Source organism: Anomaloglossus baeobatrachus, chromosome 3 (assembly GCF_048569485.1).
Source record: "Anomaloglossus baeobatrachus isolate aAnoBae1 chromosome 3, aAnoBae1.hap1, whole genome shotgun sequence".
NCBI classification, from domain to species: domain Eukaryota; kingdom Metazoa; phylum Chordata; class Amphibia; order Anura; family Aromobatidae; genus Anomaloglossus; species Anomaloglossus baeobatrachus.
The window spans coordinates 639828566-639855699 of record NC_134355.1 but is presented as its reverse complement, the minus strand read 5'-3'; the positions used below and the strand labels follow the sequence as shown (position 1 = coordinate 639855699).

Sequence of the window (27134 nt, the reverse complement as noted above, 5' to 3'; positions counted from 1 at the left end):
CTGCAAATTACAGTGAACTATCTGAAAAAGTGTGACTTGTGTGAAACTCTTTACCTTATTGCATGGTTGTATGTTTTTGAGTCTTGCACCTTGTTCACACCATTGGTGTTCCAGACGTACATTCTTTAATTAGAATTGAAAAATTTGGCCTGGTCAGGAAGGTGAAAACAGGTTGGGGGGTGTAGGGGTTAAATTACATGAAAAAATGTGCAATTTTAGTATCCCTATAATCGTACTGACCTTTGACAAGTTATGTTACCTGCTCATTTTTACTCATTTTTGCTATTCAATGAACGCTATAAAAACAAAAAACAAACATTTTTGGCAGAATTTTTTTTCCCCCCAATTATCAGGGCTTTATATGATAAAATGAAAGGTGTGATTAAAAATACTACTCATCCTGCAAAAAACAAGCTCTCAAACGTCTGTGTTAAAGGAAAAAAATAAAAAGGTTTGGACTATTAACTTAAAACTAAAGGGCAAAAAAATAAAATAAAAAAAGAAAAAAAACTAAATTTGCCTGGTCAGGAAGGAGTTTACAAGGGCTAAAAACATTTTTTTCTTTATCGCTTCATTGGGGGACACAGAGACCATGGGTTGTATGCTGCTGCCACTAGGAGGCGACACTAAGCAAAACAAGGAAAACGTCTCCTATGCAGTATACACCCACCAACTGGCAATCGTTCCTCAGTTTAAGCTTAGTGTCCATAGGAGGTGGACACACTTGGGGCTGCTCCCAGCCCCTTAGGTTTGTATTTTTAATTTTTTCCCCTTTTTCGTTTCAGACACAGCTCGTAGGGCGACAGGGTGTAATAGCTCACCCTGCTCTCCCCCATAGAGACCGGTCACACAGAAGTGGGGTCCGTCCGCCACTTCCGTTGTCCTCCGTGTCTGTCTGGCAGCACCCTACCCCCCTAACACTCTCAAGACTGTTTGGGGGGCATCCGCACAGAGGGACAGGCGGATGGTCCTTTCCCCCCTCCCCCTGCACGCTCGCCCTCCACAGCCGGCCTGATCAGGGAGGAGAGACGAAAAATTACCTGAAGATTACCGTCTCCCTACGTATCTCCCAGGAGGCCAGGATCAAGCACAGGATCAGGAGGACTTCCAGCCATCGGGACAGGTACCCATCCCTTGTCCCGGGTCATGGGGGGCTCCGTGTAATTAAAATCAAAAAAAAAAAGGGGGGGGGAAGAAAGATTTATGATCCATTAGCATAGCTTACCCCCGGTCAGCCCCCCTTCAGACAGGCTCTGCCCCGCTTTCGTCCTCGGCGCCGTTCTCCGGCTACCCCTGCGGTCTCACTCCAATATTTAGCCCCCGGCTTCTCTCCAGGCCTAGCTCCCGTCCGGCCACGCCCCCTCCCGGCCGGCCTATCGCATGGGTCCTTCCTTTCCAGCAGGCCCGCCCGCTCTAGCAGCCATTCCCTGCAGGCCCCTGCGCGCTCTTTCTGCCCACTCCCGGCTCTCCTTACTATCAGCCAATCCCGGCTCCCTGCAGCGCGCCGTTTTTTCGCGCTTCTTTACCGCTCCTCCCCCAGCCCGGACTCCTCAGCAGCGCCATTACAGCCTGAGATCCCTCTGGGCAGCGGCAGCGTTCCGGTGCAGCTCCCCACACAGTAGCCTGCAGCCCTCCGGAGCTCCCACCTCTGCTCCCTCAGCCTGCAGCTTCAGGACACAGCGCCAGCTTCAGACAGCAGCATCAGCACACACAGGACGCCAGAGTCTGGGTAAGCTCTGCCACTGGGAGGCAGCTCCTTCCCCAGTCCCCATCCTCCTGGCATCCTCTGCTCTATCCCTTCTCTCTCTCCATTCTCTCTCCCTGCTGTCCCATGTCCAGCACAAGAGCGACCCGCTCTCAGCCACAGGCCATAGTACTTCACTTCGCCTGCACCTCTTGTCTAAAAAAGTTTCCCTCAGGGCAGTCCTCCCCCATCTGCCTAGCCTGTAGCACCCCTAGCATGACTACTACGGAGCCCCCCACCGCCCGTAACGAGGACGCGGCCCCCATGCCTGGGTGGGCCTCAGCTCTCTCTCAGTCCGTGGACAACCTAACTAAGATGTCTCAAACCTTAGCCTCGGCCATAGAGCGTCTGCCCGCCTCCACCTCTGGAGTCCCCCCGGTGACCCAGAGCGAGTCTGAGCCCGCAGCGCCTCCAGCCCGGCAGGGCAGAACACACAGGAGGTCTAGGAAGCAGTCCCTCTCGGGGTCATCCTCCAGCTCCCCTAGCCCCTCTATGGCCTCCAGAGCATTGCGCTCTCTATCTCCTACCTCATCTACGGCAGCCCCAGATTCGGACCAGGACTCTGTTTCTGACTCCGATCTGGACTCTGAACATATCTCCTAGCTGACCAGTATGATGGACAGTCTGGTCATTGCTGTCAATCAGACCCTAGAGGTGAAGGATATAGATCCGGCTCCTACCAGTCAATCGGTCCCTTTCAAAAGGGCCAAGAAACTGCCAAGAAGCTTTGGCAACCACAGGGAGTTTGAGGACGTTTTCTCCAGACAGTGGGAACATCCTGACAAGCGTTTCCAGAGGCGCAAGCGGGCACAGGTCCTTTAACCCTTTCCACCGGAACTTCTTCAGAAGTGGTCAGTGGCCCCTTCAGTGGATCCTCCGATCTCCCGACTTTCGTCCAGCACCACCTTGCCGCTGTCTGATGGCGCCTCCCTGAAGGATCCCTCGGACAGGACCATAGAATCCTTAGCCAGGTCGGCCTTTGAAGCCTCCGGCTCTGCCATCACTCCTGCCTTTGCATCCACCTGGGTCTCCAAGGCTGTCTCCGCCTGGGCAAAGCTCCTTCGGCGTGGTATCCTGGCTGATGCTCCCAGCCCCGAGCTGGCAGGTCAGATCGCACATGCCGGAAAGTATCTAGTCGCTGCGTCCCTCGACTCTGCTGCTTCCGCAGCCCTTTCAGCCGGCAACATTACTGCAATCCGCAGAGCCCTGTGGCTTAAAACGTGGAACGCGGACTCAGCATCCAAAAAGTCTCTCACCAGTCTTCCCTTTTTTGGTGCCAGACTCTTCGGAGAAAAGCTGGACAAGATCATCTCTGAGGCTACGGGAGGCAAGAGTACCTTCCTTCCCCAACGGAGGATCCCCCGTGCCCCTCCAAAACGGCGGGCTTTTCCCTTTCGTCAATTTTCTACCAACACCAACACACGTCGGGAGCGGTCCCCAGCACGTCAGGAGAGACGGAAGCCCTCCTTTAAGGCAACACCCCACTGGCGTTCCCGTGGCCAGCAGTCCAAGCCCTCCAGGTCCAGATCCAACAGATTCTCCTCTGCATGACTGGGCTCCCGTCCCCGAATCCTCATCCAGGGTCGGCGGTCGTCTCCGCATGTTCAGAAGCGCGTGGCTTTCCGTGATAGATGACGCCTGGGTCCGAGACGTCGTCTCTCATGGCTACAAGATAGAGTTTTCTTCTCTCCCATGCTCACGCTTCGTCAAGTCCAAACCACCCAAGGACCCCTCCCTCACCAAGGGCTTCTTCGCAGCCATCCAGTCCATGCGAGACTCTGGGGTCATCACCTCCGTCCCCCTCAAGACAGATTCCGGGGTTTTTATTCAAACCTCTTCGTGGTACCGAAGAAGAATGGCACACTCCGCCCCATTCTGGATCTCAAGCGCCTCAACAGGCGGGTCCGTCTCCGGCGATTCCGCATGGAGTCTCTGCGCTCAGTGATAGCGTCCATGGAACCCAGGGAGTTCCTTTGTTCAGTGGACATCCAGGACGCCTATCTCCACATCCCGATCTTTCCAGCTCATCAGAGATTCTTACGCTTCGTGGTTCAGGAGCAACACTTTCAGTTCACTGCTCTCCCATTCGGGCTCTCGACAGCTCCCAGAGTCTTCACCAAGGTGATGGCTACTGTCATGGCTATTCTTCGGACCCGGGGAATTCTAGCCATCCCGTACCTGGACGACATTTTGATCAAGGCTCCCTCGGCGTCGGAGTGCCACGACAGTCTCAACATTACTCTGGATACTCTAACCCATCTCGACTGGTTGATCAACAGACCAAAGTCATCTCTGATCCCGGCTCAACGCATCTCATTCCTCGGCATGATCTTCGATACCATGCAGGCGAGGGTTCCTCAGCCCAAGGACAAGCTCTCAGCTATCCTCAGGGGGATTTGGAAGCTCCAACGCGCACCCCGTTGCTCTCTTCGGTACTGCATGAGCATTCTCGGGAAGATGGTGGTGTCAATGGAAGCGGTGCCCTACAGTCAGTTCCATACTCGCCCTCTTCAGGGTCTCCTTCTAGCAACATGGGACATGTCTCTTCACTCCCTGGATCGGCCAATTGCGCTTCTTCCTCGAGTCAGAGAGTCATTGGAATGGTGGAAACGCTCTCCCCTCACCCTCCAAGGGAGATCATTTCTTCCCCTTCGATGGAAGGTCATCACGACAGACGCCAGCCTGCTAGGATGGGGAGCCACATTCCAGGACCTCACAGTTCAGGGTCGCTGGACCGAGCCGGAAACCAAGCTTCCCATCAACATCTTGGAACTCAGGTCAGTTCGCCTAGCTCTCTTTCATTGGAAGGCTCTGCTTCGCGGACACCCAGTTCGGGTGCAGTCCGACAATGCAACCACTGTGGCCTACATAAACCATCAAGGCGGGACACGCAGCCGAGCGGCGATGAGGGAGGTATCTCAAATCCTCGACTGGGCCGAACAGCACATCCCAGCGATTTCGGCGGTCCACATCCTGGGTGTGGACAATTGGGCCGCCGACTCCCTCAGCCGAGAAGGACTCGACGCGGGAGAGTGGTCCCTCAATCCCAGAATCTTCCAGCAGATCTGTTCCAGGTGGGGGATCCCCGACATGGATCTCCTGGCCTCCAGGTGGAATCACAAGGTGCCCCAGTTCGTCTCCAGAGCAAGAGACCCACTGGCGCTCGCAACGGACGCCCTGGCGATCCCCTGGTCACAGTTCTCTCTGCCGTACCTCTTTCCTCCGCTTCCGCTTATCCCCAAGCTAGTCAAGACGATCAAAGCGGAAGGAGTTTCGGTGATTCTCTTGGCCCCGTCGCCCGTGGTACGCAGAGCTCGTGCACCTTCTCGCCGACGTTCCGTGGAGACTTCCAGACGTCCCGGACCTTCTCACTCAGGGACCTTTTCTTCACCAGAATTCACAGTCGCTCAATTTAACGGCATGGCTGTTCAAGCCGCAGTACTAACTTCCTCGGGATTCTCAGAAAGGCTCGTCCAGACAATGATCAAAGCACGGAAGCCTTCCTCTTCCCGCATCTACCACCGTACGTGGAAGGCCTATTTCCGCTGGTGCGAAGCTAACCAGGTCACAGCCATGACCTTCTCCTTGCCAGTTCTGTTGTCCTTCCTGCAGTCTGGTCTGGATGCTGGGTTAGCACTCAGCTCTCTCAAGGGCCAAGTGTCTGCTCTTTCCATTCTCTTTCAAAAGAGGATTGCCTCTCGCTCACAGGTTCGCACATTCATTCAGGGGGCTGCTCATGCGGTGCCCCCCGTTCAGCCTCCGGTGGAGCCCTGGGACCTCAACCTGGTTCTGTCTGTTCTCCAGCATTCCCCCTTCGAACCTATGCAGGAGGTGTCTCTAACGTTCCTCTCTTGGAAGGTCGCCTTCTTAGTTGCCATCACGTCAATCAGGCGGGTATCTGAACTAGCGGCGCTTTCCTGCCGCTCTCCATATCTTGTCTTCCACCAGGATAATGTAGTCCTCCGTCCGGTACCATACTTTCTGCCCAAGGTGGTCTCCTCTTTCCATCTTAATGAGGACATTGTTCTTCCCTCCTTTTGTCCCAACCCTTCGCACCCTCGTGAGGTTCTGCTCCACAAGCTGGACTTGGTCAGAGCTCTCCGCTTGTACATTTCCAGGACGTCTCAATTCAGATGGTCGGATTCCCTCTTTGTGCTTCTGTCCGGCCCGCGCAGAGGCCTACCTGCTTCCAAGTTTTCCATTGCGCGATGGATTCGCTCTGCCGTACTGGAAGCCTACCGGGTAAGAGGGAGAACGCGCCCACTCAGGATTACGGCCCATTCCACCAGGGCGGTGGGAGCCTCGTGGGCGGTCCGTCACCACGCTCCAGCGTCGCAGCTTTGCAAAGCGGCCACCTGGTCTTCGCTCCACACTTTCACAAAGTTCTACAGGGTCCACACGTTCGCATCCTCCGATGCGAGCCTCGGTAGACGAGTTCTGCAGGCTGCAGTGGACTGAGGTCAGCCCTGAGAGTAACATTAGACCCACTCGTGGGACTGCTTTAGGACGTCCCATGGTCTCTGTGTCCCTCAATGAAGCGGTAAAGAAAAGTAGATTTTGGGTACTCACCATAAAATCTCTTTCTTGGAGCCTTCATTGGGGGACACAGCACCCGCCCTTGTGTTGGACATATGTTACTGTTCAATGTTACTGTTGAATGTTGAGTTTAATGTTCACTTCTGTAAGATTGTTCGTTCTTCACTGTTGTCTCCCATTGCTTTCTCACTAACTGAGGAACGATTGCCAGTTGGTGGGTGTATACTGCATAGGAGGAGTTTTCCTTGTTTTGCTTAGTGTCGCCTCCTAGTGGCAGCAGCATACAACCCATGGTCTCTGTGTCCCCCAATAAAGGCTCCAAGAAAGAGATTTTACGGTGAGTACCCAAAATCTACTTTTTTTTTTTAAAGGGTTTTTTGGTTTTATTGCAAAATATTAAAAGTTCAATAACTTTCTATTGCTTAGTTGGTTTTTTTTTTTTTCTGTAATCAGGATCTCTTCTTTTTTTTGTTGACTGAACAATCTGAGAAATGATTTTCAGGAGGAATGCAAACCATAAACATAGCAACAAAAAGAGGAAAATATCCTCCAAAAATTAAGTATTACTTACAGCAAGATGGGCTGCAGTATGTACATCGCCCTGGCCAAAAACTAGTACTCTAGCAGGATACAGCTAAACCCCCACTAAAGTGGAAGCATCACAGGTGCAGGAGGAGCAAATCACACACACACCTCCATAGAATGGAGGAGGGCGATTGCTATATGATAAAACTGCACACTAGTGGCTTGCATAGAGCGCTGTTCACATATGCAGATAACACAGTCACAAACCCGCAGCCTATTAGGTGACGCCCATACTATTAGATCAGGCGGGTTGCCAAGCCGTACCCCACTATGTATCATGCACGGACAGACACTCTACAGTGCAAGGCCCAACAGAAAGGGGCCTGGCTGTATCCTGTCCAAAAAAATAATAATATACAAACCACATACAGTACAGACCAAAAGTTTTGGACACACCTTCTCATTCAAAGAGTTTTCTTTATTTTCATGACTCTGAAAATTGTAGATTCACATTGAAGACATCAAAACTATGAATTAACACAATTGGAATGAAATACTTAACAAAAAAGTGTGAAACAATTGAAAATATGTCTTATATTATAGGTTCCTCAAAGTAGCCACCTTTTGCTTTGATTACTGCTTTGCACACTCTTGGCATTCTCTTGATGAGCTTCAAGAGGTAATCACCGGAAATGGTTTTCACTTCACAGGTGTGCCCTGTCAGGTTTAATTAGTGGGATTTCTTGCCTTATAAATGGGGTTGGGACCATCAGTTGTGTTGTGCAGAATCTGGTGAATACACAGCTGATAGTCCTACTGAATAGACTGTTAGCTGTTTTTTTTCTTGCCATAATACAAATTCTAAGTAAAGAAAAACAAGTGGCCATTATTACTTTAAGAAATGAAGGTCAGTCAGTCCAAAAAATTGGGAAAACTTTGAAAGTGTCCCCAAGTGCAGTGACATAAACAATCAAACGCTACAAAAAAACTGGCTCACATGAAGACTGCCCCAGAAAAGGAAGACCAAGAGTCACCTCTGCTGCGGAGGATAAGTTTATCCGAGTCACCAGCCTCAGAAATCGTAGGTTAACAGCAGCTCAGATTAGAGACCAGGTCAATGCCACACAGAGTTCTAGCAGCAGACACATCTCTAGAACAACTGTTAAGAGGAGACATTGTGCAGCAAGCCTTCATGGTAAAATAGCTGCTAGGAAACCACTGCTAAGGACAGGCAACAAGAAGAAGAGACTTGTTTGGGCTAAAGAACACAAGTCTTTGTGCGATGCAGAAAAGGTAAACGGATGTATTCTACATGCCTGGTTCCCACCGTGAAGCATGGAGGAGGAGGTGTGATGGTGTGGGGGTGCTTTGCTGGTGACACTGTTGGGGATTTATTCAAAATTGAAGGCATACAGAACCAGCATGCCTACCACAGCATCTTGCAGCGGCGTGCTATTCCATCCGTTTTGCGTTTAGTTGGACCATCATTTATTTTTCAACAGGACAATGACCCCCAAACACACCTCCAGGCTGTGTAAGGGCTATTTGACTAAGAAGGAGAGTGATGGGGTCCTACGCCAGATGACCTGGCCTCCACAGTCACCAGACCTGAACCCAATCGAGATGGTTTGGTGTGAGTTGGACCGCAGAGTGAAGGCAAAATGGCCAACAAGTGCTAAGTATCTCTGGGAACTCCTTCAAGACTGTTGGAAAACCATTTCCGGTGACTACTTCTTGAAGCTCAAGAGAATGCCAAGAGTGTGCAAAGCAGTAATCAAAGCAAAAGGTGGCTACTTTGAAGAACCTAGAATATAAGACATATTTTCAGTTGTTTCACACTGTTTTGTTAAGTATTTCATTCCACATGTGTTAATTCATCGTTTTGATGCCTTCAATGTGAATCTACAATTTTCAGAGTCATGAAAATAAAAAAAACTCTTTGAATGAGAAGGTGTGTCCAAACTTTTGGTCTGCATTGTAGGTTCCTCTTTGCTCTTCAAGTTGGAAAATACGTTGTTTTTCTATTTTATTTTTTTCTCTCCCTGTGAAAGGACTAATTTATGGGATTGTTTTCAGATTAAGGAGATGATTTATGCTGCGATGGTCATAGAGGGGATTTGTACTGTATGTGTTACTTCCAGCATGGCGGTGTGGAATGTGAGATACATTGAGGTCTAGACTGTGGCAGGAATGCCGCGTGAAGCCGGACCGATGGAAACAGTCGTCACATGGAGCAAAGTATGAAAATAAACTCCGCCACAAGGCTGCTTTTTGTTACATGGACACCTTTTGCCCAGGTGTTACACAGCCCATAAACCCATCACAGTAATATACGGACAGTTCAGCCCGGGACTCCGGTCCTGTATAAGACAGAGGGAAAATAATCAGAACTTCTTCTTTTTGTAGCCCCTCTCTAGGGCTTTTTTTCTTATGATGAACAGGCCCGTACAGTAGCCATCATTTCCTTTTAGCCTTTAGTGGGCTTTTTCAGACATTAGATGTTGCTCTTCCGGCACAGAAGAAAAGTAGACAGCATCCTGGGGTTTTTTTTTTTTCAATTTTTCTTTAATCCACCAAGTCAGGCAACGTTTCGCCCTGCAGTTGTGCTTGATCAAGCATATAAAGCCCAATTGTAGGGTGGAACGTTGCTTGACTTGGTGGATTAAAGAAAAATTGAAAAAAAAAACAGGTTGCTGTTCTGTGACATGTTAACCATGAGGTTCCCTTGGATTTGACTTGCGTCCCTTATCCTAGTTTTAGGAATTCACCTAAGGTGCTGCAAACAATTTATTTATGCTTATTTATGCTGTTGCTCTTCCGGCAGTCTCAAAGTCACAGTTGCAAGATATGTGCACAATTTGGGACGAAATACTAAGAAATGCTTTATTTATTTATTTATTTATTTATATATTTTTTTTATAGCAAGAAAAATGCCGAGACGCATTAAAGGCTAATCTTTAACTTTGTACAGGAAATTGAGGCAGATCTTGGTCTTGCTGCAGGAAGTGGGGGCGAGTCTTTAACATTGCACAGGAAATGTTTTGTTTTTATCTCTAGAGGAAGTGGGCTATGTTTTTATCTTTTGAGAGGAAGTGGAGGTGGGTGTTTATCTCTCCTTTGGAAATAGGGCAGGTTTTTATCTCTACAATAAGTGGATGTGGGTCTTATATCTCTATTGAAAGTGGATGTGGGTCTTATCTCTCTATTGAAAGTGGATGGGGGTCTTATCTCTCTATTGAAAGTGGATGGGGGTCTTATCTCTCTATTGAAAGTGGATGGGGGTCTTAACTCTCTATTGAATGTGGACATGGGTCTTATCTCTTTATTGAAAGTGGATGTGGGCCTTATCTCTCTATTGGAAGGGGAGATGGGTCTTTATCTCTCTACCAGAAGTGGAGGTGAGTCTTATTTCTTTACTGGAAATGGATCTTTATCTCTCTATTGGAGATGGGTATTATCTCTCTATATGAAGTGGAGGTGGGTCTTATTTCTCTACATGAAGTGGAGGTAAGTCTCATCTCTCTACAGTAAGTGGCTATGGGTCTTTATCTGTACATGAAGTGGAGATGGATCTTCTCTCTCTACATGAAGTGGAGATGGATCTTATCTCTCTACATGAAGTGGAGGTGGGTCTTATCTCTCTACATGAAGTGGAGGTGGGTCTTATCTCTCTACATGAAGTGGAGGTGGGTCTTATCTCTCTACATGAAGTGGAGATGGGTCTTATCTCTCTACATGAAGTGGAGGTGGGTCTTATCTCTCTACATGAAGTGGAGGTGGATCTTCTCTCTCTACATGAAGTGGAGGTGGGTCTTATCTCTCTACATGAAGTGGAGCTAGGTCTTATCTCTCTACATGAAGTGGAGATGGATCTTATCTCTCTACATGAAGTGGAGGTGGGTCTTATCTCTCTACATGAAGTGGAGGTGGGTCTTATCTCTCTACATGAAGTGGAGGTGGGTCTTATCTCTCTACATGAAGTGGAGGTGGGTCTTATCTCTCTACATAAAGTGGAGGTGGGTCTTATCTCTCTACATGAAGTGGAGGTGGGTCTTATCTCTCTACATGAAGTGGAGGTGGGTCTTATTTCTCTATGGTAAGTGCAGGTGGGTCTTATCTCTCTACATGAAGTGGAGGTGGGTCTTATCTCTCTACATGAAGTGGAGGAGGGTCTTATGTCTCTACATGAAGTGGAGGTGGGTCTTATCTCTCTACATGAAGTGGAGGTGGGTCTTATTTCTCTATGGTAAGTGCAGGTGGGTCTTATCTCTCTACATGAAGTGCAGGTGGGTCTTATCTCTCTACATGAAGTGCAGGTGGGTCTTATCTCTCTACATGAAGTGGAGGTGGGTCTTATCTCTCTACATGAAGTAGAGGTGGGTCTTATTTCTCTATGGTAAGTGCAGGTGGGTCTTTATCTTTAAAGAAAGTGGAAGGGTGAGATTTTATTTCTTTACAGGATGTCCAGGTTGGACTTTGTTTCAACAGAACGTGGGGGCATGTCTTTGTCTATCTACAAAAAGTAGGGGTGGCTGTTTGTCTATCTACAGGAAGTAGGGGCGGGTCTTTGTCTTTCTACAGGAAGTAGGGGCGGGTCTTTGTCTTTCTACAGGAAGTAGGGGCGGGTCTTTGTCTTTCTACAGGAAGTAGAGGCGGGTCTTTGGCTGTCCGCTCCTGCTCTCCTGACTGTCAAACTGCATACAGCATTATAGAGAGGTGCTTTTTCAGTTCGCGGCTTCCAAGCTGTTGTATATTAGTAATCAAAATTCATGCTGGGAAATTAAAGAATGTAAATTCCAACTCCTATAGTTCTGGCAGAATGCCGATGAAGAAGAACCGCCTACTCAAAGAGAATGGCAAATTAGAGTGTGAGATTTTAGACAGCTCATGGACATATTAGACTGGTATGTGCAACAAAAGCATTTTTATCTTGATGGCAGGAAGACCATTTGTCACTACCAGTTTATGTAGAAAGATGTCTTTAAGAAATGTAAGCTTCTCTTTGTAAGTATTTCAGTGCGTAGCTGATTTTGGGCCATTTATTGTTTACCTTCCACAGGCGTTTACTCGCTGAAGCTGCGCTGCAGAAACTGGACCTTCCTACCGCTGAACAAGCCTTTGTCCGGTGTAAGGATTACCAGGGCATAGAATTTGTGAAGCGGCTGGGCAATCTGCAGAGTGAGCCCATGAAACAAGCTGAAATATCAGCCTATTTTGGCCGTTTCGAGGAAGCAGAGAGAATGTATCTAGATATGGACAGGAGGTAAGAAATTACCTGAAAACTGCTTTTGTATGTAATTGTAGAGTATTTCTTCTCCATCTGTCCAGGGTAAAGGGTTTCTGTACTATAGAACTATTTAGGTTTACAAATTTCAACATCGTATTATACTCCCTGACTTGACTCAACCTCCAAAATTGTTCATGAGCTTACCCTTTTTATATTGATAAGTGATAAAGTACATCTGCACCTGTCCATTACTGATTGCTTGACATACTCCTGTTGTTGGCAATTAGTTTTAATAAGTTACCATATTTTTCAGATTAAAAGATGCACTTTTCCTCCCAAAAATGTGGGGAAAGTGAGGGGTGCGTCTTAAAATCCAAATGTAGCATACTGGGGGGTTGTGGAGAGGGGGGGTAGCAGGAGGCAGGAGCAATGCTGTAGCAGCTGTGCAGGGGTCCGTGTAGTCTGTGCGGGGTCCGTGTAGTCTATGCGGGGTCCGTGTAGGCTGTGCGAGGTCTGCAGTGGCTGATTGGGGGCTGCGGCTGTAGGTGGTGAGGACTTCAAATAATGGGGCTCAGAGCCGGCGCGTGTACAGATGGAGCTCTTAGCTTAAGATTTAATCTGTGCACGCACCGCCTCTGGCCCACAGGCCACTGATTTCCCAGCAGCGCCCAGAGGTAGCGCATGCGCAGATGAGCTCTCAGCTTGTCATTAAGCCGAGAGCTCAATCTGCGCACGCGCCACCTCCGGGTGCCATAATTTGAAGCTCTCACCGCCAGTAGCGCCAACCCAGTCACCTCCCCAGCACCAGCATAGCCGCCATCGCCGACATGTTTCTGGGACAGCATTTGGGACACCCGTCGGCTGCACCGCCCGCAGCATCGCCTTGCTCCACCACCGTCTCTGCCTCATGTGACCCCGCTCCACCACCGGATTATAAGGCGGACCCCCCCCTCTTTTTTTCAGCCTTTTTTTTCTCTCTAAATTTGAGGCACTGATATGCCTATGGGACTGCCAGGGATAGCGGAATACAGTGCTCGGCATTTTCAAGCAGTCCCATATGAATGGAGTGGTGGCGTTCATCTGCCGACACCTCTTAATTCAGACAACACCCCACTCTTTAGACCGGGGGGTGTCCCAACAGGTAAACACCCACTGATCAGGAAATTACCTTGTATAGGTTATAGCTTCTGCAGATGCTAGTCAGACAAGCCTAGATTTGTGGGGTATTGATGATTTTGGCTCTCTCATTACAGATTTGGCCATGGACTGTGAAATCTGACCCTAACATACCGCCATATGAACCGGCCTCATATCTCATTTTTTTGTATGGGCAGGGAAAGGGTGGGTGGGGTCTGTTCCCATAATAAATTATAGGGAATATACATGTGTTTGAGGCCTGTTTTTACAAATCTCCTGGCTGTGATCCCTTTCGCAGAGACCTCGCTATCAGTCTACGTATGAAGCTGGGAGACTGGTTCCGGGTATTGCAGCTGCTGAGGACGGGATCCGGAGACGCGGATGACTCTCTGCTGGAGCAGGCATACAACGCCATCGGTGACTACTTTGCCGACAGACAGAAATGGTAAGATCAGAGAAGTGGATGCAGATTCCTCCCCCCCACTACAAACCCTACAGAGTATATTACACATCTGACCACTGAACAAAGCAAAGCTGATATATAATGTAATGTTTAGTATCCGACCTCGGGGGGGAGCTTGTCTTCTCTATGTGAATATATCATGCTCTGCCCCTGCTCCTGCTCCGCATAGGTAAACCATAGTGCATCATTTTGCACACTGTGGTCCTTTAAAAGGTGAATACATGTGATTTTAATTCAAACATGCATGCTCAGATTGGGTGAGCGTGAATTGTAATTTTTAATTTTGGTGAAAAGAATAATCATTTGCAGGATGAGTGTACACATGAATAGCCAACTTGTCTCAGCCTCCTTTAATGTAGCTGCTGACATCAGGGTCCGGTTGGCAGCTCCAGTATACATTAAGGGTCCTCCAAGATGCATCCTCTACGGCCACTTCTTGAATGTGAATTCATTCAGTTGAGAGCTTTGTGTAAATTTGCAGCCTGTGATTATCCTGTCCCTCCTCTGTAGGGTGAATGCCGTGCAGTATTACGTGCAGGGCAGAAATCAGGAACGTCTGGCGGAGTGCTACTACATGCTGGAGGACTATGACGGACTAGAGATTCTGGCTAATTCTCTGCCTGAAAACAATAAACTGCTCCCAGTAAGTCTCCTCCACTGTATTTGACTTCCTAGAACTCTCTAAAAAGTCCATCCATCCACCCTCCCCTCTATCTATCTATCTATCTATCTATCTATCTATCTATCTCTCTATCTATCTATCTATCTATCTATCTATCCATCCATCCATCCATCCATCCATCCATCCATCCATCCATCCATCCATCCATCCATCCATCCATCCATCCATCGCAAAAATTAAGAGACAACTTCCAAATTTTCAGTTTTTCTGATTTTTCTCTTTATTGGTATATTTTTGAGTAAAATGTAAATTTTTTTTTATTCTATAAACTACTGACAACATCTCCGAATTTCCAAACAAAAAAAATTGTATTTATTTTCTGAAAATAAGAAATGGTCAAAATAACAAAAAAATGTATTGCTCTACAGACCTCAAATAATGCAAAGAAAACCAGTTCATGATCATTTAGAAACAACAATACTAATGTTTTACCTCAGGAAGAGTTCAGAAATCAATATTTTGGGGAATTACCATGATTTTTAATCACAGCTTTCATGCGTCTTTGCTGCTTTCTACCAGTCTTTGACACTGGTTTTGGGTCACTTTATGCCACTCCTGGTGCAAAAATGTAAGGAGATCTTCTTTGTTTGATGGCTTGTGACTATCCATCTTTCTCTTGATTACATTCCAGAGGTTTTCAATGGGGTTCAGGTCTGAAGATTGGACTGGCCATGACAGGGTTTTGATGTGGTGGTCCTTCATCCACACATTGATTGACTTAGCTGTGTGGCATGGTACATTGTCCTGCTGGAAAAACCAGTCCTCAGAGTTGGGAAACATTGTCTGAGCAGAGGAAGCAACTGTTTTTCCAGGATAACCTTGTATGCGGCTTGATTCATACGTTAATGGGAAGTTTGAGCATTTTTCTGGAAGATCTGGAAAAATGTTTGAGTTTCCCATTGACTTAGGGTGGCTTTACACGCTACGATTTCGCTACAGCGATCTCGTTGGGGTCACAGAATTTGTGACGCACATCCGGCCGCTGTAGCGATCTCGTTGTGTGTGACTCCTAGGAGCGATTTTGGATCGTTGCAAAAACGTCCAAAATCGCTCCTCGTTGATATGGGGGGGGTCCTCTCCCAATTATCGCTGCTGGTGCGAAGTTGATCCTCGTTCCTGTGGCAGCACACATCACTACGTGTGACGCCGCAGGAACGAGGAACCTCTCCTTACCTGCCGCACGGCAGCAGTGAGGAAGGAAGAAGGTGGGCGGGATGTTCGTCCCGCTCATCTCCGCCCCTCCTACTTGGTTGGGCGGCCGCTTAGTGACGTCGCTGTGACGCCGAGCGAACCGCCCCCTTAGAAAAGAGGCAGTTCGCCGGTAACAGCGACGTCGCCGAGCAGGTAAGTACGTGTGACGGGAGTGCGCGATTTTGTGCGCGACGGGCAGCGATATGCCCGTCTCGCACAAACGATGGGAGCGGGTCGCATGCTAGCGATATCGGTACCGATATCGCAGCGTGTAAAGCCCGCTTTACTTTGTGCTTGGTATTTGAGTTGCGCCCATCTGAGCATCCGACTGCTCATTACAAGGACCCAGCACCGGAGCATGGTAGTCTTGCTCATCACTAGTCCCAACCCTTTTACTTTCAACTAAATAAGCCACCAGATGAGGATTCTTGCAGTGACTTTCTCGTAGAGGACACCAGAGGAGAGCAAGTGGTCCTGTCTATGGGAGAGGTAGCATCTAGATCAGGGGTCTCAAACTCGGCTGGGTGTATGAACCGCACAGAGGAAAAAAAAATAATTTGGGGGCCGCATTCTTTGCAGGACAAAGTGACATTTCTCTATCGTTTCATTGGGGGACACAGGACCATGGGTTATGCTGCTGTCACTAGGAGGCTGACACTAAGTAAACATAAAAAAGTTAGCTCCTCCCTAGCAGCATACACCCCGAGCCGGAGGCGGGCTCAGATCAGTTTTTAGCTTAGTGTCGTAGGAGGCTGATGTGGGCCGTCTCGGCCCCCCTCAGCCATGTATGTTTTTGCGCTTTTTTATTTTATTTCGGCGCCGCTCATCGCTCTCATACCTGTCGTCTTCTTCTCTGCAGGTATTCGCTTCACTCATTCTCCGCAGCCCCGTGGGTACCGCTCCCCAGGGTCGCAGGGGCTTGAGACTTCGGGGCCCTCTCCCCCGCCCGTCCCCGTGGTACCACTCCCGGGGGTGCGCGTGTGGGCAGGTTGTTTTGTGGGCACCCCTGATTCGCCCTGAGGTATCACCCCAAAGGGCGTACAGGGGAATACAGCAGGGATGGAACCTCAGCAGCGTTTGTGATAGATGGGGCCCTGTCACGCTGCCTTCTCCTGATAGGGGGCTGTCTACCCCCATCATGATGCCTACTACCCTGCCTTCAGCACGCTCTCCCCCGGAGCCTTCCTGGACGAGCAGCGCTGTTCACAGGCAGGGCCAGGGAGCTCTGCCTGCACCGCATCCATCGCTGAGCCGGCGCCGCCGATTGCAGGTAGGATCCGACTTCCCTGCTCTTTCCCCCGGCCCCCTCCATAAATTTAGTCCCCGGCTTCGGCCTAGTCGCTCCTGCGTCCTAGCCACGCCCCCGCTGCATCGCTATTGGCCGCCGGTCGTCTCCCTCTGTACCTCCCACTGCTCTGCCTCCTGGCAGATGGTGGGGGCTGTGAATCCTCCAGACTTTTCGCGCCGGAATCCTGCTCCTCCCCCAGCCTCCTCCAGCGTCCCCTCTCCATTTTAGCCTGCCTCTGGTCCCCTGAGGCTGCAGCACGCCGGCGTTCTGAGTTTTCTGGCCAGCTCATTCCTGGACTCCACTTCTGGACTGGTGGGCAGCACGCAGGACCTGGGTAAGCTCTGCTCCTAAGGAGTAGCCCTCACTAGGTAGCATTCTCTGAGTTTAGGGACGAGTTAACCCTCTCCTGTCTCCTTCCTAGCAGCCACCAGGGAGAGTACCTGTGTGCACCATGCCTAAGGCTAAGCCCACCCAATCCAAGCAGGCCCCCTTTGCACTATTTTTTGCATGCTCCTCCTGCAGCTCCAAATTTTCCCAGGGTCAGGACGCCCCACTATGCTCCGTCTGTTCTACAGACGCGCAGCCTCCGCAGGACTCCGCGGCCGACGCTTCTGATACCGTAGACGCCACAGCGCCATATGCTGCAGGGCCCTGCGTCCCGCCCCCCCCCGACTGGCTAGCGTCCCTGTCCCAGTCCGTAGATTCCCTCTCTGAGGCTTCTCGGACCATCGCGCAAGCTCTACGCCTGCTGCCGACGCTCGCCCAGATTCCCGCAGACCCGGCGCAATTGCCCCCGGAGCAGGTGAGCCCCGTTGCAGGGTCCTCCTCTGCTGCTCAGAAACGGACCCGCCGGGTCTCGTCCTCAGACTCTTCCCAGGTTTCACCTTCATCCCCAGGTCCAGACCGTCAGTCCTCCAGGGAGGCTTCTGACTGCTCCGAGGATGATTCCGATGCGGTACCCCTACAGGACTCAGAGCAGGCGGCCGATATTCGGCACATGGTAAATAGCCTGATAGAAGCAGTAAACCAGACCTTGAAGGTACAGGTGGACCCAGTCTCCTCCCAGAGCACCCAGGTCTCCTTTAAGCGGGTGAAGCGGGCCCAGAACACATTCAGCGGACATCCAGAATTCGCTGAGTTACTGCGCAGCCACAGGCAACAGCCGGACAGGGTATTTACCAGCGGTAAGTCCATCGATTTGCATTATCCCTTTCCTGAGGGTCTTCGAAAGGATTGGGCAGGTTCCCCTGTGGTTGACCCCCCAGTCTCCCGCCTGTCTTCTCACACAGTCCTTCCACTCACTAACGGTACGTCTCTCAAAGATCCTACGGACCGTACTATTGACAGGTTGGCCCGTTCCGCCTTCGAGGCAGCGGGCTCATCCCTCTCTCCGGCCTTCGCCTCGGTTTGGGTGGCGAAGGCCCTGATGTCCTGGGCGGACACGCTACGCGGCGGTCTCCGCGCCATTCCTGCCAATCCGGACCTGGTTCCCATCGCCTCGCAGATTTCCCTCGCGGGTGAGTACTTGCTCAATGCAGCCCTGGCGTCTGCAAGTTGCGCGACCCAGGCCGCCAGCAACAATGTGGCCATCCGTCGAGCCCTTTGGCTCCGCTCCTGGAACGCGGATGCGGCCTCTAAGAAGTCACTAACTTCCCTGCCCTTCCTAGGGGAGCGTCTCTTCGGAGATAGGCTGGACCAGCTGATCTCCGATGCAACGGGAGGAAAGAGTACATCTCTCCCCCAATTGCGCCCCAAGCGCTTCCAGAATCGGCGCTCCACCGCTCGTTTCCGGTCCTTTCGCAGCTTCAGTTCCAATCCCCAGCCGCGGAAAAGCCGCTCTCCTCCGAGAGACAGGAAGACCCCGTCATTCAAGACCAATCCCGCCTGGCGTTCACGCCCCCGCCAGTCCACGAGATCCTCTTCTGGTTACCGCCGTCGTTCCTCCAAGTGACTCGCGGTCGGCGCGCAACAGCGCCAGACTTGTGGGAGGGCGCCTGTCTCGTTTTCAGCATGTGTGGATCCCCCTGACCGCCGATGCCTGGGTCAGAGAGATCATCACATCAGGCTACAAAATAGAATTCGAGGCAAAGCCACCGAGACGTTTTTTCCTATCTCGCCCTCCCGAGTCTACCGCGCGGGCTCGCGCGTTCTTTCACTCCATAGACTCCCTCCTCCGAACGGGAGTCGTGGTACCAGTCCCTCCCGCAGAGCGTTTCAAGGGGTTCTATTCCAACCTTTTCGTGGTCCCCAAAAAGGACGGCTCTGTCCGTCCCGTCCTCGACCTAAAGCTTCTGAACAGGTCGGTGAGACCTCGGCCGTTTCGAATGGAGTCACTCCGGTCCGTCATCGCGTCCATGGAGGTAGGCGAATTCCTGGCATCGCTGGATATTCAAGACGCCTATCTTCACGTCCCGATAGCCACCTCTCACCAACAGTTCCTCCGTTTTGCGATAGCGGAAGATCACTTCCAGTTCACAGCTCTTCCCTTCGGCCTCGCATCCGCACCCAGGGTCTTTACGAAGATCATGGCTGCTGCCATGTCCGTTCCGCATGCCAGGGGTGTCATGGTCATCCCGTACTTGGACGATATGTTGATAAAGGGCTCTTCTTTCGAGGACTGTCATCTTGGGGTTCAGGTCACGATCGACACCCTTTCACGGTTAGGGTGGCTGATAAATCGGAAGAAGTCCTCTCTGATCCCGGCCCGTCGGATCACCTTTTTAGGCATGGTATTCGATACCATCCAAGGGCGAGTTTTCCTCACACAGGAGAAGATCTCCTCCCTACAACGAGGACTCCGCGCTCTTCGGCGTCAGCGCCAAGTGTCCATCAGGTTCGGCATGCGAGTCCTCGGTCGTATGGTGGCGGCGATGGAAGCGGTACCCTTTGCACAGTTCCATCTCCGGCCACTCCAGCTGGCCTTGCTGAAGAAGTGGGACAGATCTCCCTTTTCTCTGGACCGCAGGTTTCATCTTTCGCCGGAGACCCGCAACTCCCTCCGTTGGTGGCTCAATCAGCGCAACCTCGCATCAGGGAGGTCTTTCCTCCCGCTCCACTGGAAGATAGTGACCACCGACGCCAGTCTCCAGGGCTGGGGAGCAGTGTTTCGACATCACACAGCGCAGGGCCGATGGTCACCGAGAGAGAGTTGTCTCCAGATCAACATTTTGGAGATAAGAGCCATCCGGCTAGCCTTGCAGCAGTTTCGGCACCTAGTACAGGGTTGCCCGGTCAGGATCCAGTCGGACAATGCGACGGCGGTGGCGTACATCAACCACCAAGGCGGCACAAGAAGTGTCGGGGCGATGCGAGAAGTCAAGAAGATATTGCACTGGGCCGAGTGTCATCACTCCCTGATCTCAGCGGTACACATCCCAGGCGTGGACAATTGGGCGGCGGACTTCCTCAGCAGGGAAGGCCTCGCCTCCGGAGAATGGTCCCTCAACCGGGAAGTCTTCAACCAGATCTGCGACAGATGGGGAGTTCCGGACGTGGACCTAATGGCCTCCCGGTTCAACCGTCAAGTTCCGCACTTTGTAGCGCGGTGCCGCGACCGCTTGGCTTTAGGAGTCGACGCCCTCACCCTGTCATGGAGCCAGTTCAGTCTCCCGTACATCTTCCCTCCGCTCCCTCTAATTCCGAGGGTCCTCAAGAAGATCAAGGCGGAAGGGATACCGGTCATCCTAGTGGCTCCGGACTGGCCCAGGCGAGCATGGTTCGCGGAACTAACTCAGCTCCTCGCAGACGCTCCGTGGCGCCTTCCAGACCGTCCAGATCTCCTGCAGCAGGGGCCTCTCTTCCATCAGAACTCACAGGTCCTAAATTTGACGGCCTGGCCATTGAATCCTGGGTTCTAGCTAAGGCTGGTTTTTCCTCAAGAGTGATTCAGACAATGATTAGGGCCAGGAAGCCATCTTCATCAAAGATTTACCACCGCACGTGGAAGGTTTTCTTCAGGTGGTGTGAAGAGCAGAATATTTCTTCTCCTCTCGCCTTCTCCCTTCCTTCCCTGTTGGCATTCTTGCAGTCAGGCCTAGATGCGGGTCTCTCGCTCGCAACACTAAAGGGCCAGATATCGGCGTTATCAATCCTGTTTCAGAAGCCACTGGCCGCTCGTTCACAGGTTAAGACCTTCATCCAGGGAGTAGCCCACCTGGCACCGCCGTACCGTCGGCCTCTAGAACCGTGGGACCTTAATCTAGTCCTAGGGTCACTTCAGGGCTCCCCATTCGAGCCCTTGCGAGAATCTTCCCTGTCTCACCTGTCTTGGAAGGTGGTGTTTCTTGTTGCCATCACTTCTATTCGCAGGACGTCAGAGCTGGCAGCTCTCTCTTGTCGTTCCCCCTTTTTGATTTTTCACCAGGACAAAGCGGTTCTCCGGCCAGATCCCGCTTTTCTCCCAAAGGTGGTCTCCCCGTTCCATCTTAACGAGGAAATCATCCTTCCATCCTTCTGTCCTGGCCCCTCTCACAGCTTGGAGAGGTCCTTGCACACCCTGGACCTAGTGCGTGCACTTAGAATTTATGTCTCCAGGACCGCGCCGTTCCGTAAGTCAGATGGTCTGTTTGTTCTCCCTTCTGGTCCCAAGAAGGGTGAATCGGCATCCAAGGCCACAATTGCCAGATGGATCCGTTCCGCCATATCAGAGGCCTACCGGATTCGGGACAAGTCTCCGCCGCGGGGGGTAAAGGCGCACTCTACCCGCGCAGTGGGCGCCTCTTGGGCGATTAGGCATCAGGCGTCGGCCGACCAGGTCTGCAAGGCCGCCACCTGGTCTAGCCTGCACACCTTTACTAGGTTCTACCACGTTCACACCCAAGCATCGGCAGATGCTATTTTTGGGAGAAAGGTCTTGCAGGCAGCAGTTGCGCACCTGTAATAGGGTGGCAGCATTCAATTATAGTGCAAGCCCGCCGAGGGAGGTTGTTGTTGTCTGCCTCTGCGGGTTTTTCGGTATTCCCACCCAGGGACTGCTTTTGGACGTCCCATGGTCCTGTGTCCCCCAATGAAACGATAGAGAAAGTAGGATTTTTGTGTACTCACCGTAAAATCTCTTTCTCTGAGTCTTCATTGGGGGACACAGCACCCACCCTGCTTGGTTTTTTGGTTGATTCAATTGCATTTGCCTGCTATTTTTTCAGTGGTCTTATGTTCATAGACCTCTTGTTTGCACGGCTGCATTGTTTTAGTTACAACTTGTGTTTATGTATGGTGATTCTGGTACTCCTCCTACTGCTTGTGCACCAACTGATCTGAGCCCGCCTCCGGCTCGGGGTGTATGCTGCTAGGGAGGAGCTAACTTTTTTATGTTTACTTAGTGTCAGCCTCCTAGTGACAGCAGCATAACCCATGGTCCTGTGTCCCCCAATGAAGACTCAGAGAAAGAGATTTTACGGTGAGTACACAAAAATCCTACTTTTTATTGGTACCATATATATATATATTTTTACACACATTTGGATCACTGATTTTGAACATTTTCACTTGTTTATTATAACAAATGTGCACATTCTTTCTTTAAATATATAAAAAAAATAATCTTGATGGTAAAAAAAAAATGTCATGCCTTATTTTGATTTTTTTTTTTTTTTACATTTTATCCCTTTCTTGTAACTAATAGTGTTACAATTAGCACTATATAGACATTTTGGCCAACATCTTTTAGTAATGTGCCCATCCTTGTCCCCTTGTAGTATTGTGCCCCATCCTACAGTAATGTACTGATCCTTGTCCCCATCCTATAGTAATGTTCCCCATCCTTGTCCCCATCTTGTAGTAATGTGTCTCATCCTTGTCCCCATCTTATCGTAATGTGCCCATCCTGTAGTAATGTCTCTTTCTTGTCCCCATCCTATAGTAATGTCCCCAACCTATAGTAATGTGCCCATCCTGTAGTAATGTCTCTTTCTTGTCCCCATCCTATAGTAATGTCCCCAACCTATAGTAATGTGCCCATCCTGTAGTAATGTCTCTTTCTTGTCCCCATCCTATAGTAATGTCCCCAACCTATAGTAATGTGCCCATCCTGTAGTAATGTCTCTTTCTTGTCCCCATCCTATAGTAATGTCCCCAACCTATAGTAATGTGACCATCCTGTAGTAATGTGTCCATCCTTGTCCCCATCTTATAGTAATGTTTTCCCATCCTTTTCCCCTTGTAGCAATCTCCCTATCCTGTAGTACTGTCCCCATCATATAGTTGTCCCATTCTGTAGTAATGTCCCCATCCCATAGTAATGTCCCCATCCCATAGTAATGTCCCCATCCTATAGTAATGTGCCCATCCTATAGTAATGTGCCCATCCTACAGTAATGTCCCCATCCTATAGTAATGTCCCCAGCCTTATCCTTATCCTATAGTAATGTTTCCCATCCTTGTCCCCTTGTAGTAATGTCCCTATCCTGTAGTACTGTGCCCCATCCTAGTCCCCATCCTATAGTAATGTTCCCAGCCTTGTCCCCATTCTATAGTAATGTCCCCATCCAATAGTATTGTGCCCATCCTTGTAATGTCCCCATCCTTTAGTAATGTCCCCAACCTTGTCCCCATCCTATAGTAATTTGCCCACCTTGTCCCTGTTCTATCGTAATGTGCCCATCCTGTAGTAATGGGTCGGGAGGGGGCAGTGTTAGTGGTGGTGGCGGCTGAAAGGGGGCAGTGGCTATAACTTACCGATCGCTCTCCTCAGCTTCCATAGACGCCGGAGTGAAGGTGAGGGGCGCGGTCTCCGGACCCAGATCCACAGTGATTGGAGAGATCGGTCACAAGGCCGGTATCTCCAATCAGAGCTGGGGGTGGGTGAAACAGCGATCACCCAGATCCAGCCAATGATCAGTGCTATAATAAGAAAAAAACTCTAGCACTCAATGATGAAAAAGGATAATTGTGTTTATTTTCAAAAATAGTTATATCAGATGTTTCACGTTTCGGCTAATGCCTTTTTCACAACTAAATGATATAAAAAATTGATGTCTGTGAAGAACGTCAGACGTATTTGATATTGGTTATATCTCTATCGAGGAAGTAAATGTATTATTATTATTATTATTATTATTATTTATTTATAGAGGATGTGTTACATTCCCAGAGGGGTAGTTATAATGCTGGACCGCTATAAAGCTGTATAGCCGAGGATCAGCGGTGGAGTGTCTGCATTGCATTATTTCCTATGGGAAATCTTGCTTTGCCTAACGAGTAACTTGGTTTACAAGCACACTCCCAGAACGGATTGTTCTCGTTAACCAAGGTTCCACTCTACAGACATCTGTTTATGACGTGCACACTATGGATCACAATGCACAGATTGGGCTCCGGTCTGTTGAAAAAAACGTTACAGCCTTAGGGGCCCTTTGCACACTACGACATCGCACGTGCGATGTCGGTGGGGTCAAATAGAAAGTGACGCACATCCGTCAAAGTGACCGATGTTACGATGTTGTTCCTCGTTCCTGCGGCAGCACACATCACTGTGTGTGAAGTCGCAGGAGCGAGGAACATCTCCTACCTGCGTCCCGGCTGCAATGAGGAAGGAAGGAGGTGGGCGGGATGTTTACATCCCGCTCATCTCCGCCCCTCCTCTTCTATTGGCTGCCTGCCGTGTGATGTCGCTGTGACGCCGCACGACCCGTCCCCTTAGGAAGGAGGCGGGTCGCCGGCCAGAGCGACGTCACAGGGCAGGTAAGTGCATGTGAAGCTGCCGTAGCAATAATATTCGCTACGGCAGCTATCACCATGATATCGCAGCTGCGACGGGGGCAGGGACTATCGCGCTCGGCATTGCAAGCATCGGATTGCGATGTCGTAGTGTGCAAACGGTCCCTTTAAAGGCACAAATGAGACTGTCAAGTTCAGGTCAGGAAACCCATGTCCAGTCCGTACGTCGCTGTGTGTTCAGTCCTGTTACCTGTCTCTGGTGAGTTTGAGCAAGCCTCACATGCTTGAAACAAGAGTTTTGGAAAGGCGGCAACAATTTTTGGGGTTTTGTGTGAAATTATGTCCAATTTTTTTTTTTTAGTGTTTTTTTGTTTTTTGTTTTTCGGATTGTTCCAATACGCACAAAGGAAATATACAAACGTGTGATTACAAAAGTTTCTCCTTTTTTGGAACAATTTGAAGGGTGCCAATAGTTTCGGCCATGACTGTGTGTATTTTCTTTCTCTAAATGATATGTGAGTAACATGTAAGCAGTAGTGAGTGACTACCACTCAGTATTAGGTGTATGTGCAGTGTTACTAATGGACATTATTTCTGCACAGGACATCGCCCGCATGTTTGTGACCGTGGGGATGTGTGAGCAGGCCGTGGGAGCGTTTTTGAAGTGCAACATGCCGAAAGCAGCGGTAGACGCCTGCATGCACCTCAATCAGGTGAGCCGTGCTCAGTGGCATACATTAACTTTGCTACATTTTCATTGTATTTATCCTTATAAAGAACATTTCCTTGCTAGATTAATAAAAATACCTAGAACTTTCAATGACCTACTTAGAGATGTTCATAGTTTTCTTTTTTTAACAAGATTTCTGGCCTAAACAGAAGTTTCTGCAGACACTTTATGTGACTGAAGATTGCAGGATTCTGACAGCATGCAATGTGCACACTGTGAGGATTCTCCTCTGTTGCTGGCTCCGGCAGTCGTCACATGACAGCCATTTTTGTGATTTGTATACTGGTGGTCATGTGCTGACTAGCTTCTCATCCACTTCTATCGTTATAACATTGAGCGTAGCTGGAGAAGTTACTAGTCTGTACATAACCACCTATATAGAAATCACATAAATGGTGAACACATGGCGGCCGCCATTCGAGTTGGCATCAAAGGGCAACATATGTTTAGCTCATGCAATCATTGAAGTTGAAATTCCAGGCCCGAAGCCTGAGGCCGTACTATGGAGAGAAGCTGTTGGCAGAACGTTGTCTCTTCTGGCTTCTGTCAGCAGCAGTGGTGTCATGGAGGCCGTGTGCGGCTCTTAATCGATAGGTCATGTTAGAGGTGACTTGATTTTTTGCAAATACAGTGGAACCTCGCTTAATGAATAACCCACTTAACGAAAATTTCGCTTAACAAGGAAAGCTTTCTGTAAATTTGTAACTCTGTTTACGAGAAAGCTTTGCTGTGCGAGCAAAATCCTCACCGCACACACTTCCGGTTCCGTATATACACCGCGCTCTGACCCGCACTTGCATTCCACACAAACACACACAAGCATGCACATGCATACAGTATTATGCTCACCTTACCTTCCGTTCCACCGCCGGTCTCATGGTTCTTGTAGTTCCCGGGTACATCGCGACGTGCTCGCGGCGAACTACAAGTACCATGAGGCTGTCGGTGGAATGGAAGGTAAGGTGAGCATATAATATGTGTACCTTCCGTTTCATCGCCGGCTTCCTGGGTCCTGTAGTTCGCTGCTCCACTCCACTCCAGGCTGTCCATAGCGACGAAGCAGGAACTTCCAGGTTCCTGTCACCGCTACTCAAAGGCAGGGCGCTGGCCAATCAGAGGCAAGCGGCTGATGCCTTTGACGTCACCGCTCTGGCAGGAAGTTCCTCCCTCGTCGTTATGGTAACCCGATACATGGCCCGCAGCGGAGAACAGCAAGTTCCAGGAGACCGGCGATGGAACGGAAGGCAAGGTGAGCATATAATATGTGCGTTTGCGTGCGTGCTTGTGTGTTTGTGTGAGTTTGTGTATGTTTGTGCGTGTGTGGAATGACAGAATAGGGGACCAGGATGGGACATTTAACTAGTTGTGGAACCAATTGTCTGCATTGCAATGATTTCCTATGGGAAATCTTGCTTTGCTGAACGAGTAACTTGGTTAACAAGCACACTCCCAGAACGGATTGTTCTCATTAAGCAAGGTTCCACTGTAGTCCTTTTAAGTTATGTCCTATCTATAAGATAGGGGATCACTTGCTGATTGCAAGGGGTTCGATTGCTGGGACTTTTAGTGATCCTTATTTAGGGCTCTGGAAGCTAGAGAAAGAGGCTCTGGAGCCCTGTCCTAAATGCTAAGGTGAACTGTGGACAAAACGAGCGCAATAGGGTCTTACCCAGTAAAACTGTAATAAAACAAAAGTAGAGAATTAACTCACCTTGTGTGGTTGTGTCTGACACAACCCTGAACAAATCTAGGACGCCGCCTGGCACATGAAATACATAATATAGAGTAGGACCCCCCATTGAGATTTGCCGTGATGTGGCAGGGGTGGCTCAAAGAATTGATCAATTATTTGCTAAAAATCTCATTTTCTATTATAGTACAGTTGGAATAAATCCATGAATTTGCACTTTTATATGATGCATGCCACTCTCAGATCATGCTGGCTCCCCTTTCACAAC

General features: G+C 49.7%; 1 protein-coding gene across 1 annotated transcript in view; it reads left to right on the top strand.

Moving 5' to 3' along the window:
* Nucleotides 1–27134, top strand: part of WDR35 (WD repeat domain 35) — a 262917-nt gene that overhangs the window by 193823 nt on the left and 41960 nt on the right. Inside the window, exons 21-24 of the mRNA XM_075341137.1 lie at nucleotides 11865–12068; nucleotides 13468–13614; nucleotides 14143–14275; nucleotides 25049–25159. Coding sequence (XP_075197252.1) covers nucleotides 11865–12068; nucleotides 13468–13614; nucleotides 14143–14275; nucleotides 25049–25159 — 595 coding nt within the window. The remainder of the gene's footprint in view (nucleotides 1–11864; nucleotides 12069–13467; nucleotides 13615–14142; nucleotides 14276–25048; nucleotides 25160–27134) is intronic.